Source organism: Arthroderma uncinatum, assembly GCF_011692745.1.
Source record: "Arthroderma uncinatum strain CBS 119779 chromosome Unknown scaffold2, whole genome shotgun sequence".
Classification (NCBI taxonomy): Eukaryota; Fungi; Ascomycota; class Eurotiomycetes; order Onygenales; family Arthrodermataceae; genus Arthroderma; species Arthroderma uncinatum.
In genome coordinates this window covers 817,644-834,454 of record NW_022983864.1, presented here as the reverse complement: position 1 = coordinate 834,454, position 16,811 = coordinate 817,644, and the positions used below count along the sequence as shown (strand labels likewise).

Here is a 16,811-nt window from a genome sequence, read left to right as displayed (position 1 = left end):
GGTACCCCTGCGAAAAATTGGGTGTTTATCCCCAGATTAACAGAATGCAGAATGAGGGGACGGTCTGTAGGAGCCGACCTCTTCCGTCGGCCATCTCAGGCAGGTATGTTGAAATTTTCCTCGCCATGGTGTTGTTAGGCTGCATGATGTGACTCGGAGACTTGCCTGCAGATCTCAGGCATCTCGTCTCTGTGCAGGCGGTTCGGTGAACAAACGAGCATACAGAATGCCTCCCAACGCGACCGCCAGTCGCGCCAGTGTAACGTTAAATTGTTCGATAGTTAAATGGCATTGATTTTCGGCACAAGCCCGCCCAATCACTCCCCACGGGCGGGAGGGAGCAACTGATAACGCCTTCTGGTCGCCTATCGGAGCCCGCGTGGTGGCTACTCCGTACGTCCTGGCGGTTTGCTGCACTCAGGCGTAGTCGTCCCCCGCAAGGTGCATGATGGGATTTAGAGGAAGATTGCATGTAACATCGAAATACGAGACTTCGTTCGGACGAAGTTTGATCGCAAGGTCGAATATCGGTAATCTATGAGAGCCATCGGCCTTGCAAACAGGTTCTCTGCAGGCTGCCTCTTCCCCCCAGTCTGGAAGGTCGAGAGGAAAATGCGCCATTCACGGCCGAGTATGCAGTCTTGGAGAACGCCAATTTTGCATAAGGACTGGGATCTGGGGATCAGGTTGGCAAACGAGTTTCCCGAAGGCGATACGTCGATATTAACTCACCTGCACGATGCCGCAAGACGTGCTAAAAAAGAAGCTCCAAGCCTCTTGGTGCGAAGTCGCTCTCCCGCTGCTAGAAACATTTAGCCATATGGTCCGTATTCACCCCATCAGAGTCCAACAAGGATGCCTGAATGCCTGTTTGCTGGCCATGGCTGGTTAGGCGAATACCAGCTTGGCTAATATCTGCTGGAAAGTAAAATATATAGACCAAGGTGGCTGGAAGGAAGTGAAATGGATGGTGGGAGAGACGAGGTTGTGGTGATGTTGTAGTAAGAAAGCTGCCAACGTTAACATTTCCGCTTTGGGTCAACAATCAACATCTCACCACTCCGACCATTTCACATCACCTTGAACTTATACTTGTTACAATTGTCAGGTTTGCATATATTTACACTTTCTTATATGATGTCACTGATAAGGAGGTTCGACTCGGCATACGGAGTAGAATCTTCAACTGGAATCAGACCCTAGTGGTTCGAGAACTGGCTGAACTGGTCTATAGGCCGGTGGAGGGCGCCAATGGCTACCACAAATGGAGAGGACGGCCCCGAAAGCTCAGATTACATATATAATTCCAAGGGGGTTAAGGTACATAAAAAAAAGCTAGTTATACAAGAGAAAAAGTTCGGCTGCAGCTGGAATATGTTACACACTCAATGCCAGTTAACCCCCCACTAGAAAAAGAAAGAGTAACAAGACTTTTCCCCTCTCCTGATATGTCATTCCGCTTACCTGGGATGGATTAAAGCGACCTCTTGATCTTCTGTCTCTGATTCGACCTGCGGATGTTTGCACGGGACATCGCTGCCTGCTTATGGATTGCTGCACGCTTAAGCCAGACACTGCTCTTTCCCTCGGCGATTGAGATAATTTCGTTTGCCACGCGGAGAGAAAGTTTGTTGTCACGTCGCTTGTCGGCAGCTTCAAGGATCCATGAGATTGCCTCTCGACGACGTTGGCGTTGAGCCAATGGGTTTGGGATAGGAAGTGCTGTACCACCACCAGTGATACCCCTTATCATTCGGATTCGGAAAAGGGGAGCAACCGAGTCAACGGCAAGAGTTAGATATAGGACGGGGTTCAGGGGGAGCTGTGGTGCAGGAGGACCGGGGAGGAATGGCTTTGATGGGTCGACGTGTGGCGCAGAAGCGGTTCGGAGATGCTCTAGAATTCTGGCCATGTGCTATAGAAATCAGGGTTAGATAAGTCAGACACCAACCAGGTAAAAGTGAAATGACAGGCCAACCAACCTTCTGAGCAAGAGACAGCTTGCCATCCTTCATCATTAGCTTGGTAAACTGTTCCACCAATGGCTCGTATCGGCGATTGACACGCTCATTTGGTGGAAGAGGCAGAGTCGGCGGTTCGAACTTGAAGCCTTCTGGAATTCCTTGTCCAACTTCAACGGATTCCCCTCGGTTTGATGCCGCAAGCATATTAGCAACAGTGGCGACCGAAGGATCAGTTGACGACATATCCTTAACCTCCTTCTGTTCATCCTGGCGCCTGGAGGAGGTTGAGAACGATCGTTTAGAGCCGCTTCCACTCTGGCTCGAAGCAAGTTCATCGCGTAGAACCTTTGGCATATTCTTAAGAGCATCCTTGTCTCGTTTAAGGATCTAACACAGAACCAAACCAGCGTTAGCAAAGTAATCAAATATAAGAAAATACCACGAGCAACTCGAGGGCCATACGTCTGCCACTGGCGTCCCTTGCTCCAACTCAGGTCCACCAACTTCACCACATTTCTTATCCAAAATCTTAGCCGTCGCTGCAGCCTCTTCACTCACATGCGGCAATTGATCCTGATTCGGGCCCAATGGCTTCTCCACATTTCCACCATCATTATTCCTCCCACTACCACTACCACCAGACGAGGTAGAGCTCATGCGGTAGGAATAAGCTCCGCGCTGTGCCCTATATGGCGAAGCAGAATTGCATCTTGGAGCAAGTAAACTTATACTTCTAAACTGGCGAGTGGTCTGGTTTAGAGAATCGGTGATCGGGTGTGCAGTGGCAGATATCGAGCTTGCGGAACTGCATTGTGTGGAGCGGATAAGGGAGAGCGTCGACCGAGTCGGTAGGATAGGAATTCGGGGAGGCATGATCGGTGGTATTTTTTTCGTTTCTGAGTGATAATCTCTTAACTTCGCCCTGCTGGCGACTTAGCGGGTGGTTGACGGTCACAGGCTGACGGGTCGACTTGAGTGTTTGTATGTCCGCCTTCTCGTATGACGGCAGCAATGCAACCGCTCGATTCCAATGGCTGCGGCTGCTTTCGATTCGACCTTGAAGTTGTTGGCCTTCGACTTGGATGGAAAAAAATAGCTTCAAGTTAAAACTTATATCACGTGATATATCATTTTGTCTTCACAGAACGCAGCCCAGACATACAATCTGAGATATATGACAATTGTATGCAAATCAATAGGTTAGACATAAATCTTCAAGCTACGACTTTCTTTATCTGTCTTGAAGAGGTATAAAGAGACCTCCAATATTCCAACTCGAAGCTGGTTGTGGTCACGTGTGTATATCACGTGTAATCTTGACACGTGATCTATATCTGATTACTAATCGTTTACATAGAGCTCCAGCTGTTCAGCTTGTTGGAGAAAGCGAAAAGAAATCAACCATTGGATAGTTTGGCGGTGATTAAATATTATTGGGTCTCTAGCCTGTATAATAGAGTGTTAAAATGTCCACAGTTCAGGGCTGAAAGTGAAAGCGCCTGCAGGTGTTGCACCCAATATAAAAAAGAGAAACAGAAACGCGCGTCCCTTGAGCAACAGAAGATACACCACGATACATATAAGACTGAGCACGTCAAGTGAGATTGTAGAGAACAGATGGCCGTTACTATTCCGAGGATAATACAAATGGCCGTTGGTCGGTTACGATAAACGTGTCTTTGCAAGAAGAGCATAGGAAACAACAAAGAGGGAAAAGCGGTCTGCAATTTACTGGTGGCAGCCATTGACTGAAGAGATTCGGCCAACGGTGCGCTAAACTGTGAAAGACCATGTTAACATGTCAACTAAAGGGAGAAGCGGCTGGCGAGCTGGGCAGCAACGGCTCCGATACCCTTTGCGTCATCGGGGTAGACATAGAATCCGAGAGCAATGATTATATACCTATTATGGTCAGTTTCTGTCACTTTATAGAGAGAGTGTGTGGGGAGAACTTACATTCCAAGGCAAAGACCGCCCTCGAGGTAGTTTGATTTACCGTCCTGGATCAAGATGGTGACGACCAGCCCGGAAAGGAAGAAAGCGACGGTCTCAAAGGTCTGGAAGTGCAGGGTCATATCCTTATCCATGATCCAGCCGAGGATGACCAGGAAAGGTGTGACAAAAAGGGCGATCTGCAGACTGCTTCCAATAGCGACGCCGATGGCGAGGTCCATCTTATTCTTGCATGCGACTACGACGGCGGTGACGTGTTCTGCAGCGTTTCCGACGATGGGGATTAATATAAGACCAATAAAGGTCCTGCTGATGCTAGTTGCTTCGACGATGCTGTCGATGCTTCCAACGAGATACTCGGCACATCCGGCGACGAGCAGGGTGATGATGAGCAGGAGAACAGAGGCCGCATACGGGTTGAGGGTGCGTTCTTCCTCTTCACCTGATTCACCCAGCTCTCCGCTCTCTTCGCTGGCGCCTTCAAAGAGGTCCGAGTGGGAGCTTAGTTGAAAGTAAAGGTACATGATGTACACGATGAGTAGAATAATGGCGGTTCCGTGGGAGAGGAAGAGGATGTTCTCTCTGGAGTCTGCCTTGGAGGAGGAGAGGGAGGCATAGAGCGTGGATGGGATGATGAGCGAGGCAGAAGCTACAGTCATCATGGAGGACATGGTGGAAGCCGCCGTGCTGTTGAACAGCTGCTCGTGGTAGTTCAGACCACCGAAGAAGAAGCAACAGCCGAGAACGAGGAGGATGTTGGACAGGACACTGCCCAACATGCTGGACTGCACGATGCGGATCTCATTCTTGGACAGAGCAACGATGCTGACCTGTATATGTTCTATTAGCTCCATCCACTTCAACGAGGTTCAACTACATCGAGATTCAGAGTACATACGATAAGCTCGACGGCGTTTCCAAAGGTCGCATTGAGCAGTCCTCCGAGCGTCTCTCCCAGGGTCGCGGCCAGCTCCTCCGTCGCAAAGCTCAGCAGGGACGCCAATGGCATGATGGCGATGAAGTTGAGCACGAAGGTGGCCGTGGGCGACCAGTGCAGGAAGCCGGAGAGGAGGCCGAGAGGCACGAAGACGAGGAGGACGTTGATATAGTTGCTCGCCAGCGTGGCATAGGTCAAGTGGCAGACCTCGAAGGGCGCCCTCACCCAGAGTCTCTCATCGCGACGAGACCAGCGCTGGCTGCCGTAGCGACTGTTTCCATTCAGCAAGCCCGTACGCTCGTCTGCGTTCCCGTTGCCGACGTCTTCAGCGTCGTTGGGCATGGCGCGGGAGGAGAACGATGATCCAACGCGGTGGAACTGCGACTTGATAGTCGTCGGAGCTACAATTATTAGCACTCTCTCTCTCACTTTATCAAACACTTAACACAACGTCAAGTTCACTTCAACTTCTGTCTTCACTGTCTATATGTGGCGCGGATCGGGCGGTGCAGAAGGGGACGTACCCATACTATACTATCTCCCAGCCAAGAGAAGTCAAACGATCGATGAATAATGAACCGCGATCCGCCGTTTCTCTAGCTCGTTACAGCGTTATGGGAGCTACCTCGGCAGGGTACACACTTCTCGCTGGAAGGACGAGGATGAGGAGGTGTGTCTCGATCGTGGCAGTGCACCTTGGCGGTTGGATAGCAAGACGAGAGAAGAAGAAGACGGACGGCCTTAAGTCCTTATAGCTTGATCAGTGGCGTGTTTTGGGTTGAGATCTCGCTGACCCGCACGGCATGAAGCTGTAAAACCAGGTCGGACTCGTCTCATCCCAGCGAGGAAGTCGAAGGATATCGGAGATGCGACCTGGCATGCTCGCCACTCCTCAGCCCCTTGAGCAGGCATGTATCGACCTGATAGGCAGGTTTCTTTTTCCTGCTCCATCTTGCCCAGCTCTAGTAGCTGGTGATTGGTCTTTGCTCATCTTTACGATATGGATAGACGTAGAGGAGTAACGCCGTGTTGTGCACGGCAGTAGAGGAGTTTAACGCCAATTGATATGGGCTCTACCGCAGCCAAGTATAGAGGCAGTCTTTCCGATGTATAGCCCCCTGTAGACTATTCAATTACAATAACTAGACTAAGGATCAGAGCTTCGTATTACAACTGGCAGAGTGGCTCCAGTGTTTGTTTGAGCTGCATGATCTACAGGTCCATGACGTAGTTATATTCACGATGTTATGGGATAGGTTTGCTTATCCAGGATACAATACCCACTGTGGATAGGAAGGATGAGCTCGTTGATGCCAGATTGACCATCCACTGCGTTGTATGGAATACAGTGGTGTAGATGAGCTGGTAGTTAGGAAAACCTGAGAGTGACAGGATACATTCAACTGGTAGATATAATATCTAGGCTTACAGGTAGAAACAGCTGCCGGACTTCTCTCGACTACTCCATCAGTATAGATCTGCTCCAAGGGTGATGGCTCACCATCAAAAAGTCCGTCAAGGTCGGCGCATCGTCAATATATCAAAACTCATTCATAGAGCACAAAGCTGATAGAGCCTCCATCCGTTTCGCCGTCGATATATTCATGCCTAACTCTTCATTCCAGATATATGTTCCCCGCATCGCAGGGTTTATGTACCTCGCCGGTCCTTGACCAGGGTTGGCTATATATTATGATCGTGATGGACTTACAGTATTCTGCATGGGAGGTGTATACTGTCCATGGCTGAGGACAGGCGATAACCAATTAATACCGCTCCCAATGTCTGAACCAGCAAAGAACTCGCCCATCATCATCGTCGGTGCAGGAACCTGGGGCATCAGCACCGCCCTCCATCTCGCCCGCAGAGGATATACGGCTATCAAAGTGCTCGATCCTTACCCGGTCCCCTCGCCCATCTCTGCCGGGAACGATGTGAACAAGATCCTCGAGCTTGCCGACAGCCCGGAGACAAACTACGTCTCTACCACCCTCGCAAAGGCGGCGGTCAGCGGGTGGAACGATCCAGTCTTCCAGCCTTACTTCCATGAGACTGGTGCCATCATCGCAGCCACCTCGGTGGGTGCAAGGGAGTATATTACGTCCGGCGGCGGCATGACGGCTGCTAATGGCTGGATACCACTGTCGACGGCACAGGAGTTCCGTGACACGATGCCCGAGGGTGTGTTGACGGGGGACTTCCCTGGCTGGAAAGGCTGGTGGAAGAAAGACGGAGCCGGCTGGGTGGCAGCTCGCAAGAGCATGGAGAGTGCTGCGAGAGAGGCGGCCAGGTTGGGAGTTACGTTCATTTCTGGACTCGCGGGGAGAGTCACTGAGCTTGTCTACGCGGAGGACGAGGATGGGGCCGTAAGGGGGGTTCGCACTGCGGATGGCCATGTCCATATGGGTGTAAAGACCATTCTATGCGCCGGGGCTGCGGCGGAGAGTCTGCTGGACATGAAAGATCAATTGAGACCCACGGCATGGACGCTGGCACATATCAAGATGACGCCGGAGGAGGTGAAGCTCTACAAAGACCTACCAGTTTTGTTCAATGTCGAGCGAGGGTTCTTCATGGAGCCAGACGAAGATAAGCACGAACTGAAGATATGTGATGAGCATCCTGGATACTGCAATTGGGTCATGGAGGGAGGGAAACTCAGGAGCAAGCCGTTCGCAAAGGAGCAGATTCCCATAGAGTCTGAGCGGCGAGTGCGTCAGTTCCTCAGGGAGACGATGCCATACCTGGCTAACAGGCCGTTTAGTTTCGCCCGGATATGCTGGTGTAAGTTACTTACTACTACTTCTATCATATCATGTTGACGCTTCATATCATGTTGACTCTTCTGCAGGCGCCGATACTCCAGACCGCAAGTTTCTCATCGGCACACATCCAGAGCATAAAGACCTGGTGCTGGGTGTGGGCGGTTCAGGTCATGGATTTGCCCATATTCCATCCGTTGGCTCGTTCATCGCAGATGCAATGGAGATGAAGCTGGATCCGAAGCTGGCGGAGGCATTCAGATGGCGACCGGCGACAGCGGTTGGACGGGACTGGGGGGCATTGCAGGACCGCTATGGGCCTGATGGGAGTAACCGTGTGATGAACTTCCAGGATATCAATGAGGACGGGTGGACGACTATCGGATTAGATCAGACGAGGGTCTAGACGTTAATCGTGCCGTCTATGAACTCTGAGAGTGAAGCCAACACTTGTTGAAGTCATACGTTAATTGCCTCAGGATATACCTTGATTCCGGAAGTATCATACCTCGTTACGGGATTGCCTGACTATCTATGAACCTGTTTATATTAATACTAACGCCTTTTTGGTTCGTTTCTTATGAAGATACGTAAATATAATAACCCGCTAAGAGAAGAAAGTGGGCTAGCCAGGTATATAAATATGATATGATAGCAATTAGAAGGAAAAAACACCCATAGTAGAAAAAAAAAGGGCAAAAGAAGAAATCAGCGAACATTCAAACCCAGGGAGGCCAAAGAACATTAAAAACAAGAACAATATTATTTGTCAAATTGAAAGGTCCAGGGATGATGGCGTGGGAAGGAGAAAAGTCTATAGAAACGCCTATTTAGTCGACTTTTCCGTTACTTGGACCAGATCCAGCAGCTCCAAATAGGCCCTTCTCCTTTCCGTCGAGGTGGAAGAAGCCCATGGAAGAGCTTCCAGAGACACCAAGCTTTCCAGTGGTGTTTCTTGCTCGGCGGATTTGGCGCTTGGCCCAGAGCGAGGCGATGGCGATGGTGACTATGCATAGAGCTAGGGTGATGAAAGGGTGAGAGCTGATGGAAGTGCGAATGCTGAAGAAGACGTGCTCGAGGAAGCCGATGGTGGATTTAGACTTGAGTTTTGGCGACGAAGAGATAATGTGGGTGAGTGTCTCGAGGATGGAAGTGCGGCTGGGCATGATATCGACTCCGTTTGGTGATGAATCCCAGAAGCGTCGGTTCTGTCGCGTTGAAAGTTAGCATCATGATTATACACCACATCGTCTTGTGAAATTAATTTACTTACCGACTCATCATGAATTATCACTCGATCTCCATTCTTCACATCAACGCCAAAGGTAGTTCGGACCCATCGGTCCCAGAAAATGCCGTCAACCCAAGCGAATCCGACTTGTTTCTTGTCATCCTCACGAATGGTGATGCGCATGCTCTTTGCAGCCCGGAGAGCTCGCTGGTCATTACGATCATCTGCTTCCTCTATGCGAAGATCTTTGGCATCACGCAGTTCCTGGCGTTCTAGCTGGAATAACCTGGTCTGTTTCTCCATCCATTCGAGAGCAGCATTCTTAAGCTCACGCTTGTTTTGGATAAAGTCCTCCGTATGCTGTCTGTTTAATATTCCAAGGACAACGTATTTCCCATCCATAATATCACGCGCATTGGTGGCAGTTAATTCGGGGACAATTGGGAGCCAAACGCTCTGCATCCAGGACAAAACGGCACGGAAATCTCTCATATCCTTTGGCGCCAGTGCGGTGTAATACTTCGCCGTTCCGTCCCTAGCAACGAGGAGGCGTGGCCAGGTAGAGATCCTGAACCGCTGGGCAAGTTCTTTGCTATCGGTTTTCACCAATCGGGCATGGCCCACCAAGCTCAGGGTGAGTCGGTCAAGCGCAGCGAAATCTTCTGAAGTCGTTGCCTGATCGAAGAAGTACAGGAATACAACTTCCTCTGTTTCCTCCAACTTCTTGAATGCCTCGGCGTCAACGTATTGAACACCAACACCAACCACGTCAGTAGCCTTGGTAGCATAGTTTACCAGGTCGCCAAGTCCACGTAGACCTTCATACTGGACCTTCTCGCCACCGCGGAAGAAATGCATTGTTGGATAAGAGGAAACGCGGGCGTCCTTGCAGAGACGCCTTTCCGCTTCGCAGTTGACTTCACCGATATTGAGCTTTCCTTTCATGTCCTTTGCCATTTGCTGCCACACGGGGGCGAGAGCCTGACAGTGGCTGCACCATGGGACATAGAACTTGATAAACCATGGATCCTGAGTTGCAGTCACAAGTTTTAGGAAAGATTCTGCCGTCAAAGAGACAGATGAACCCGAGAGATTGTACTTCTTCTCCTTGACCTCTTTTTTGGGGGTGGGCACTTGGGGCCTAGGCGGGGATTTCTGATCTTTGGGGGCCTCGGTGTCCTTAGTGTCCTTGGTGTCTTTAGAATCCTTAGAATCTTTCGAGTCCTTTGGCTTATTTGGGTCCTTTGAATCCTTGCTTTCGTCCTTAGGTTTCTCGGATTTCTCAGGTGCGGGCTTCGTGTCGGTTTTTTCTTTGTCATCTGGCAGTACCATCTTGCCCTCTTTAGCACCAGGCTCGGGAAGGTCGACCCCTCCATGTGGCCTGGAGCCAGGTCGGATCAATTCCAGTTTCCCTTCAACAAAGCTGCTAAGCTCCGCCATGCCCTTTTTCTCATTCGAGAATGTCTCGTCTGGCTTCCCTTTGTAGTATAGAACGAATCTCGGGAAGCCGGCTATACCGAGCTGCTGGCACTTATCGGCGTACGCAGCACAGTTCATCGATGCAAAGTGGAAGTTATAGAAACCGTGGAACGAATTTAAGGACTTTTCAGAATCGGCCGCTTGCTTCGCCGTAGATGACAATAACGGATTGGAAGTCTAGCCCATTTGTTAATATTATGCAAAGAGGCACGCGGGGAGTGATACGAACGTAATAAAATTCATATAGAGTCTGCCAGATGGGCGCAACGGCCTTGCAGTGTATGCAATCAGGGTGATAATGCTTTACAAACCTATATTTGGAATCCCACGGCCGTTGGTTAGCGATGTATTTCCTGGCAGGCGAAACGCACCCAGAGAGACATACCAATAGTCCTCCTTTATACTCTCTTCGAAATCCGACGCTGTAAGCTCCTTCATGGGCGGTACCGTAACTCCATTGAATACAGTCGACAGAGGATCAGGGCCCGTGGTTATCTTCTCGGACTCATCTCGTCTTTCTATAGCCTGATCACTCGGTAGGCCGAACACGGGAGATATCGTCGTCGCAAGGAGGGACAAGAGGAAAGGGAATGTCTTCATATTGAGCTGCTGATCGGGCCGCAGAGGCCAATATCGACGATAACGCCCAAATTCGACTCAAAGGCGCAGGGCCGGGGATATTTCGAGGCTCCTGGCACCAGTCCAAGACGCAAACGATTCGCTTCTTCTTTGGGGGAACAGTTTCGTTGGCTGCTGGTTTCGCGGTTTCTATATTCCTGGGCTGAATCTCCTCGTAATGCGTGCTGCTTCCTGCCAGGTCGTCCTGTTATCATGAAACATGAAGCGTCGTGGATGGCCTGAATCTGCTTCGTCGTCAGCGCCTCTCCTTGCTTTTCCCCTTATGCTTCCCGAGAGTTCGTTCTGGACGTCTGCTTAGGTAAGCTCTGGTTTTCTCGGTGTTTATGTTTATCCAGGTCCGGCTTCCATAAGCGGCAAGTCAAGTCCACGGCGAGCGAGTTAGAACGACAGCATCGGGCTCTCTTGCCATCGTCTCAACGCAGCAATTGAATCGCAGTGCTCGCAGGTCTCGCTTTTTAGCACATCATGAGGGCGACACTACGGCTCCTGGCTAATGTTAAGCCGGCCAGGTATCTGGAACCCTTCACCCCGACTGGTCTTACCGGCCTTTCAACCCACCCTAGCCCGCGACCAACCCTCATCTACCTCTACACCACAACGCTTGAGAAACTAAAGACGATCCCGGAGTCCTCTGTATATCGCAAATCGACAGAGGCCCTCACAAAACACCGATTGGATGTTGTCAAGTCCACGAAGCCACCCGGGTTCGACGCTTGGCTCGAGCGAGTAAAAGCCCTTGTCGCCGAGAACCCAGAGAAATATAAGGCCGCTCTACGGCCTGACGGTTCCTACGCTGCATTCCAACTGGGAGAAGATACCACCCCAAAGGGAGATGAGCTCTGGGGTGGAGATACGTCCTCGGAGCAACAGGAGGGCGCATATCTGAGCGAAGAGCAGATGGAAGCGCGCATGAAGGAAGCGGAGGCCGAGGCCGCCAAATGTGCTACGCCCGATATCCATTGGGAGTCCGAACCTCCACTCGAGGCTGCACAGTATGTCCTGTCCCTTTGTCGAAACTGGTGATTTGCAGCATTCTAATGTCACACCTAGGATCTCCGAGATTGAAAACAAAATTGGCGCTGGATTGATAGAGGAGGTCATCCAGGTTGCTGAGGGTGAACTGAAGCTCGTGGATGAGATGGTTAAGAGCAAAGTGTAAGTCCTTGAGATGATGACCCTACACGCTCGATGACTCGCGCTAACGATTGCAATTTAGCTGGGAGGAACTTGTGGAAAAACCCAAGCCAGGCCAATGGACCTACTTTGAGAGGACCGAGGAGCCCAGTTCATAATAAATCAATGCCGCTGTGATTCTACGCTGTCACCCTCGATGGAGACTGCACGCTCTGGGTACTTTATGAGATGGCGTGGAGAGTTCTCCAATTATCCAGCCTGTGATTTTCCCCCCAACTTTGTATACTATATACCATCGTGATATTGCGACTCATGCTTTGCACAAATATCAAACCAAGTCAATAGAGGCCCGCTGGTCGAATTATCCAGACGTTTTATCTGTTGTCGTGGAGTAGTTGTAGACTCGTCTCTAGGCATCGAGATCGAGATCGGGTGCGGTTCCAGCTGTTCCAGCTAGCAGTCCAGGTAGAGGATGTAATATATATCCCTCTAGATACCTAGCAAGACACTGAGAACAGACAGCTGGTTAATATCGTGGCTGTATACTCCGTCGAGATGGTTTATATCTGTCGAGGTACAAAGTACTTGGGGTTCCAGGCTAACCGGATTGGGACAGCTGGTGGAAACACTGTCCGTTTAATATTAGACACGCCTCCGATAGCGATTATGTGGACAGGTTGCTTGATGGCCGGATTCACGCAAACAGCCAATTGATTACATCTGTCTGCGCTGGACACAGGGGAATACCTATTTCTCTTAACGGCCGATTTTAATATACATAATTATTCGTCAAGAGCTGCCACTTTTGCGGCCCTGAGCCGCCATCCCTTCCCCCCCGTTCACCCACCAAAATGCGGTTCGACGTCAAGGTAAGCCTGTCTACATCGCTATCTCGGATCGCTTAAGGGTTTGAAACCTATCTGACACTTCTTAATAGCGACAACTCTTTGCTCGCTCCGAGCGAGTCAAGGGGATTGACTTTCACCCCACAGAGCCATGGGTAAGCTTGCATACAATCATATACTAGTTCGGGAAGACTCCTTTCTAACGATTGCTATAGATCTTGACAACGTTATATAGCGGTATGCTATGCCTGTTTTCTGGTGCTATCAGTTAGAGGATTTGTGTTGTTAATTTTCCATTCCTAGGCCATGTCTATATCTGGTCCTACGAGACTCAGGTAAGTACTCCTCATCACGCGCCACTGACTATACTCAGGTAACTGATACTGGTGTCTTTAGTCGATTATCAAAACCTTTGAGCTTACCGATGTCCCCGTACGAGCCGGTCGATTCATTGCGCGGAAGAACTGGATTGTTTGTGGCTCGGATGACTTCCAACTGCGGGTATACAACTACAATACCTCGGAGAAGATTATATCTTTTGAGGCACATCCCGATTACATTCGATCGATCGCCGTTCACCCAACACACCCGTTTGTGTTGACCGCATCCGATGATATGACCATTAAGTTGTGGGATTGGGACAAATCATGGAAGTGCGTACAGGTTTTTGAGGGTCACAGCCACTATGTGATGGGTCTCGCCATCAATCCAAAGCATACCAACACATTTGCTTCGGCCTGTCTTGACAGGACTGTCAAGATATGGAGTCTGGGCTCACCTACTCCAAACTATACTCTTGAAGCACACGAGACCAAGGGTGTAAACCATGTCGAGTACTACCCACAGGCCGATAAGCCATATCTTCTCACGACCTCTGACGACAAGACTGTGAAAATCTGGGATTACACCACAAAGGCATTGATTGCTACCCTGGAGGGCCATACCAGCAACGTATCGTTTGCCTGTTACCACCCAGAACTCCCGATCATTATTTCCGGTTCTGAAGATGGAACAATTAAGCTCTGGCATGCGAATACCTACAGGCTCGAACAGTCTCTTAGTTATGGCCTGGAGAGGGCATGGTGTGTCAGCTATCAACGTGGCAAACAGGGTATTGCAATGGGTTTTGACGATGGAGCTGTGGTTGTTAAAATGGGTAGGGAAGAGCCTGCCGTATCTATGGATGGCTCTGGCAAGATCGTCTTGGCTAGACACAACGAAGTCGTTTCTACTGTTATCAAGGGCGGTGACTCAAGTCTGAAAGACGGTGCGCCTCTTTCCCTGCCCACAAAGGATCTTGGGTCCTGTGAAATATACCCACAGACCTTGGCCCATTCGCCGAATGGAAGATTTGTTTCCGTTTGTGGGGATGGTGAATATATCATCTATACCGCCCTTGCCTGGAGGAACAAGGCTTTTGGTCAGGCATTGGATTTCGCATGGGGCTCCAAGGACAACAGCAATGACTATGCCATTCGAGAGTCATCTACAAGCGTTAAAATATTCCGAAATTTCAAAGAAAAGAGTGGCGGGCTCGATGTTGGCTTCCAGGCTGAGGGTCTGAGCTCTGGTGTCCTCCTTGGGGTCAAGGGTCAAGGTGGTATCGGAATGTTTGACTGGGAGACCGGTAACCTTGTTCGACGGATAGAAGTCGATCCTAGAGCGGTTAGTAATCCACTACTAAATTCCTAGCCTATACCTCAGTTACTGACCCATTTATTAGGTATACTGGTCAGAATCAGGAGAACTGGTCACCCTTGCATGTGATGATATCTTCTATGTGCTTCGCTTCTCACGAGAGAATTACATTGCAGGCCTCAATGCCGGAGAGGCTGACGAGGATGGAGTTGAAGCTGCTTTTGAAGTTGTTACCGATGTTAACGAAACCGTCCGCACCGGTGAATGGGTTGGGGACTGTTTTATTTATACAAACTCGACCAACCGACTGAACTACTTGGTCGGAGATCAGACTTACACCATTTCACACTTCGACCAGCCCATGTATCTCCTTGGATACCTCCCACGCGATGGACGAATTTACCTTGCAGACAAAGATCTCGCTACTGTCTCGTTTGCCCTCTCACTTTCTGTCGTCGAGTACCAAACTCTAGTGTTGCGAGGTGACATGGACTCCGCGACCGAGCTACTAGAGGATATCCCCCAGGACCAGATGAACAAGATTGCCCGATTCTTGGAAGGCCAGGGCTATAAGGACCTTGCCCTCGAGGTCGCCACCGACCAAGAACATCGCTTTGACCTTGCTCTCGGTCTCGGAAAACTTGACATTGCCCTTGAAATTGCCAAAATAACAGACGTTGAACACAGGTGGAAGACAGTCGGTGATGCAGCTCTGACGGCCTGGGACCTCTCCCTGGCTGAAGAATGCTTTACAAATGCCAAAGATTTAGGATCCCTGCTCTTGCTACATTCGTCAAGCCGCAGCACCAAGGGCCTTCAAAAATTGGCTGAACAAGCAAAGCAGGTCGGCTCGCATAACATCGCATTCTCAGCTCTGTGGCAATTGGCCGATATAGACGCTTGTATTGACCTCCTTGTTCAAACGAACCGTCTTGCGGAAGCTGTCTTTTTCGCCCAGACATACAAGCCTAGCCGTACCCCGGAGCTGGCCATTCAGTGGAAACAGAGCCTCGAAAAGAGTGGCAAATCCAAAGTTGCTCGTATCATCAGTGTTCCGCCAGGTGTTGAAAATGCCGATGATGACTTGTTCCCTGAGTGGGACAGCTATTTGAAGTTGGAGGCAGAAGGTGGTATAAAGACCGCGAATTTGATTGATGTTGATGCTGATGTTGATGCTGATGTTAATGGTGATGAGACGGCCACAGAGCAGCCCGTAGAGGAACCGGCAAATGGTGCTTCTGAATAATTTTTATGACGGATTTTTACTTTGGACTGCAGCTTGAAGTGTTGGAAGACGGGAAAGAGGAAAATGTTGTTTGAGACTTTAGATTATGAGAACAGTTTCTACGAATGAACAGCTCTTACGTTTCATAAATAGAATTGTACATCCACATCGTATTGAACTAGGTAGGATGGAGGGTTTCTTAGTCCATTTATCGAAGTAGTGGTGGACTATTTTACTGAACTTGTATTGTGTGAAGGTAGCTAAAGGAGAAACTTAAAAGAAAGGTCCATTTCCGGTTCGCCGTAGCTAGAAAGAGCACAATTCATAAAGGAAACAAAGCCTCGGGGTTGATGGGGATTGAAAAGCAAAAGAGAAAGCTAGGCTGGCACAAACGCCCGTGTGGCATCCGAGTCAGTCCAGAATGGTTTACCTGCTGTCCCACCCCTTAGGAAATTTAAAGAAAAGAAAAGAAAAATTGAAAGGCAATAAAGACAAAGAAGAGAAAGAAGAGATCAACCCAAGCCCATGAATGTGTTTTTGATCATGGACATCCATAGGGAAGGGGAAAACAGACGGGAGTTCCATTTCTTAAAACAGTGAAAGAACGAGTGCATGGTGCTAGTGCCTGGGGAGGTTAATGCTCAGTGATGAGAAAAACCAATATGATATGCAGAAATAAACATAAAAAGCTCCGTCCGCCCACCGATGAGTGTTGTAATGAAAAACAAACTAGCAAGCAAATTGAAAGAAAGCTAGAGGGAAAAAAGGAAATCATGAGGAAACGGTGAGAGCATCAGTGTAATGTTTAATGTGTAATCGTTGCCATCATTGCCTCTTAAAGAAGTTTAACCTCTGGGTAAAGAAATTCGTTGCTGTGGTTCAGGTATGCATGAGAAGTCGTAGAAAAGAAGGTATCGGAATATGGGATCAAGTGGTGTAATGAGTTTAATGTGGTTGTGCAGTCCATTGTAGAAGAATGGAGGATTTGATGCTTTATTTTCAGG

General features: G+C 49.5%; 6 protein-coding genes across 6 annotated transcripts; 3 read left to right on the top strand and 3 right to left on the bottom strand.

The window, feature by feature from the left end:
* Positions 1–1,474: 1,474 nt before the first annotated feature.
* GIQ15_02197 (uncharacterized protein) lies at positions 1,475–2,621 on the bottom strand (the record flags this gene model as incomplete). Its single annotated transcript, XM_033549614.1, has 3 exons — positions 1,475–1,915; positions 1,983–2,351; positions 2,427–2,621. The coding sequence occupies 3 exons, from the start codon at positions 2,619–2,621 to the stop codon at positions 1,475–1,477; spliced, it is 1,005 nt and encodes a 334-aa protein (XP_033406775.1).
* A 1,148-nt stretch (positions 2,622–3,769) lies between these two features.
* On the bottom strand, positions 3,770–5,196 carry GIQ15_02196 (calcium/proton exchanger; the record flags this gene model as incomplete). The annotated part of the gene is made up of 3 exons (XM_033549613.1): positions 3,770–3,866; positions 3,921–4,747; positions 4,816–5,196. 3 exons carry the CDS (start codon positions 5,194–5,196, stop codon positions 3,770–3,772), a joined length of 1,305 nt encoding a protein of 434 aa, XP_033406774.1.
* Positions 5,197–6,635: 1,439 nt separating this feature from the next.
* GIQ15_02195 (fructosyl amine:oxygen oxidoreductase) lies at positions 6,636–8,022 on the top strand (the record flags this gene model as incomplete). The annotated part of the gene is made up of 2 exons (XM_033549612.1): positions 6,636–7,638; positions 7,706–8,022. 2 exons carry the CDS (start codon positions 6,636–6,638, stop codon positions 8,020–8,022), a joined length of 1,320 nt encoding a protein of 439 aa, XP_033406773.1.
* A 424-nt stretch (positions 8,023–8,446) lies between these two features.
* GIQ15_02194 (disulfide-isomerase) lies at positions 8,447–10,926 on the bottom strand (the record flags this gene model as incomplete). Its single annotated transcript, XM_033549611.1, has 3 exons — positions 8,447–8,824; positions 8,890–10,228; positions 10,712–10,926. The coding sequence occupies 3 exons, from the start codon at positions 10,924–10,926 to the stop codon at positions 8,447–8,449; spliced, it is 1,932 nt and encodes a 643-aa protein (XP_033406772.1).
* Positions 10,927–11,430: 504 nt separating this feature from the next.
* On the top strand, positions 11,431–12,257 carry GIQ15_02193 (NADH-ubiquinone oxidoreductase kDa subunit; the record flags this gene model as incomplete). Its single annotated transcript, XM_033549610.1, has 3 exons — positions 11,431–11,957; positions 12,016–12,120; positions 12,182–12,257. The coding sequence occupies 3 exons, from the start codon at positions 11,431–11,433 to the stop codon at positions 12,255–12,257; spliced, it is 708 nt and encodes a 235-aa protein (XP_033406771.1).
* A 693-nt stretch (positions 12,258–12,950) lies between these two features.
* GIQ15_02192 (uncharacterized protein) lies at positions 12,951–15,828 on the top strand (the record flags this gene model as incomplete). The annotated part of the gene is made up of 6 exons (XM_033549609.1): positions 12,951–12,968; positions 13,037–13,099; positions 13,160–13,181; positions 13,248–13,279; positions 13,341–14,609; positions 14,668–15,828. 6 exons carry the CDS (start codon positions 12,951–12,953, stop codon positions 15,826–15,828), a joined length of 2,565 nt encoding a protein of 854 aa, XP_033406770.1.
* Between the last annotated feature and the right edge of the window lie 983 nt (positions 15,829–16,811).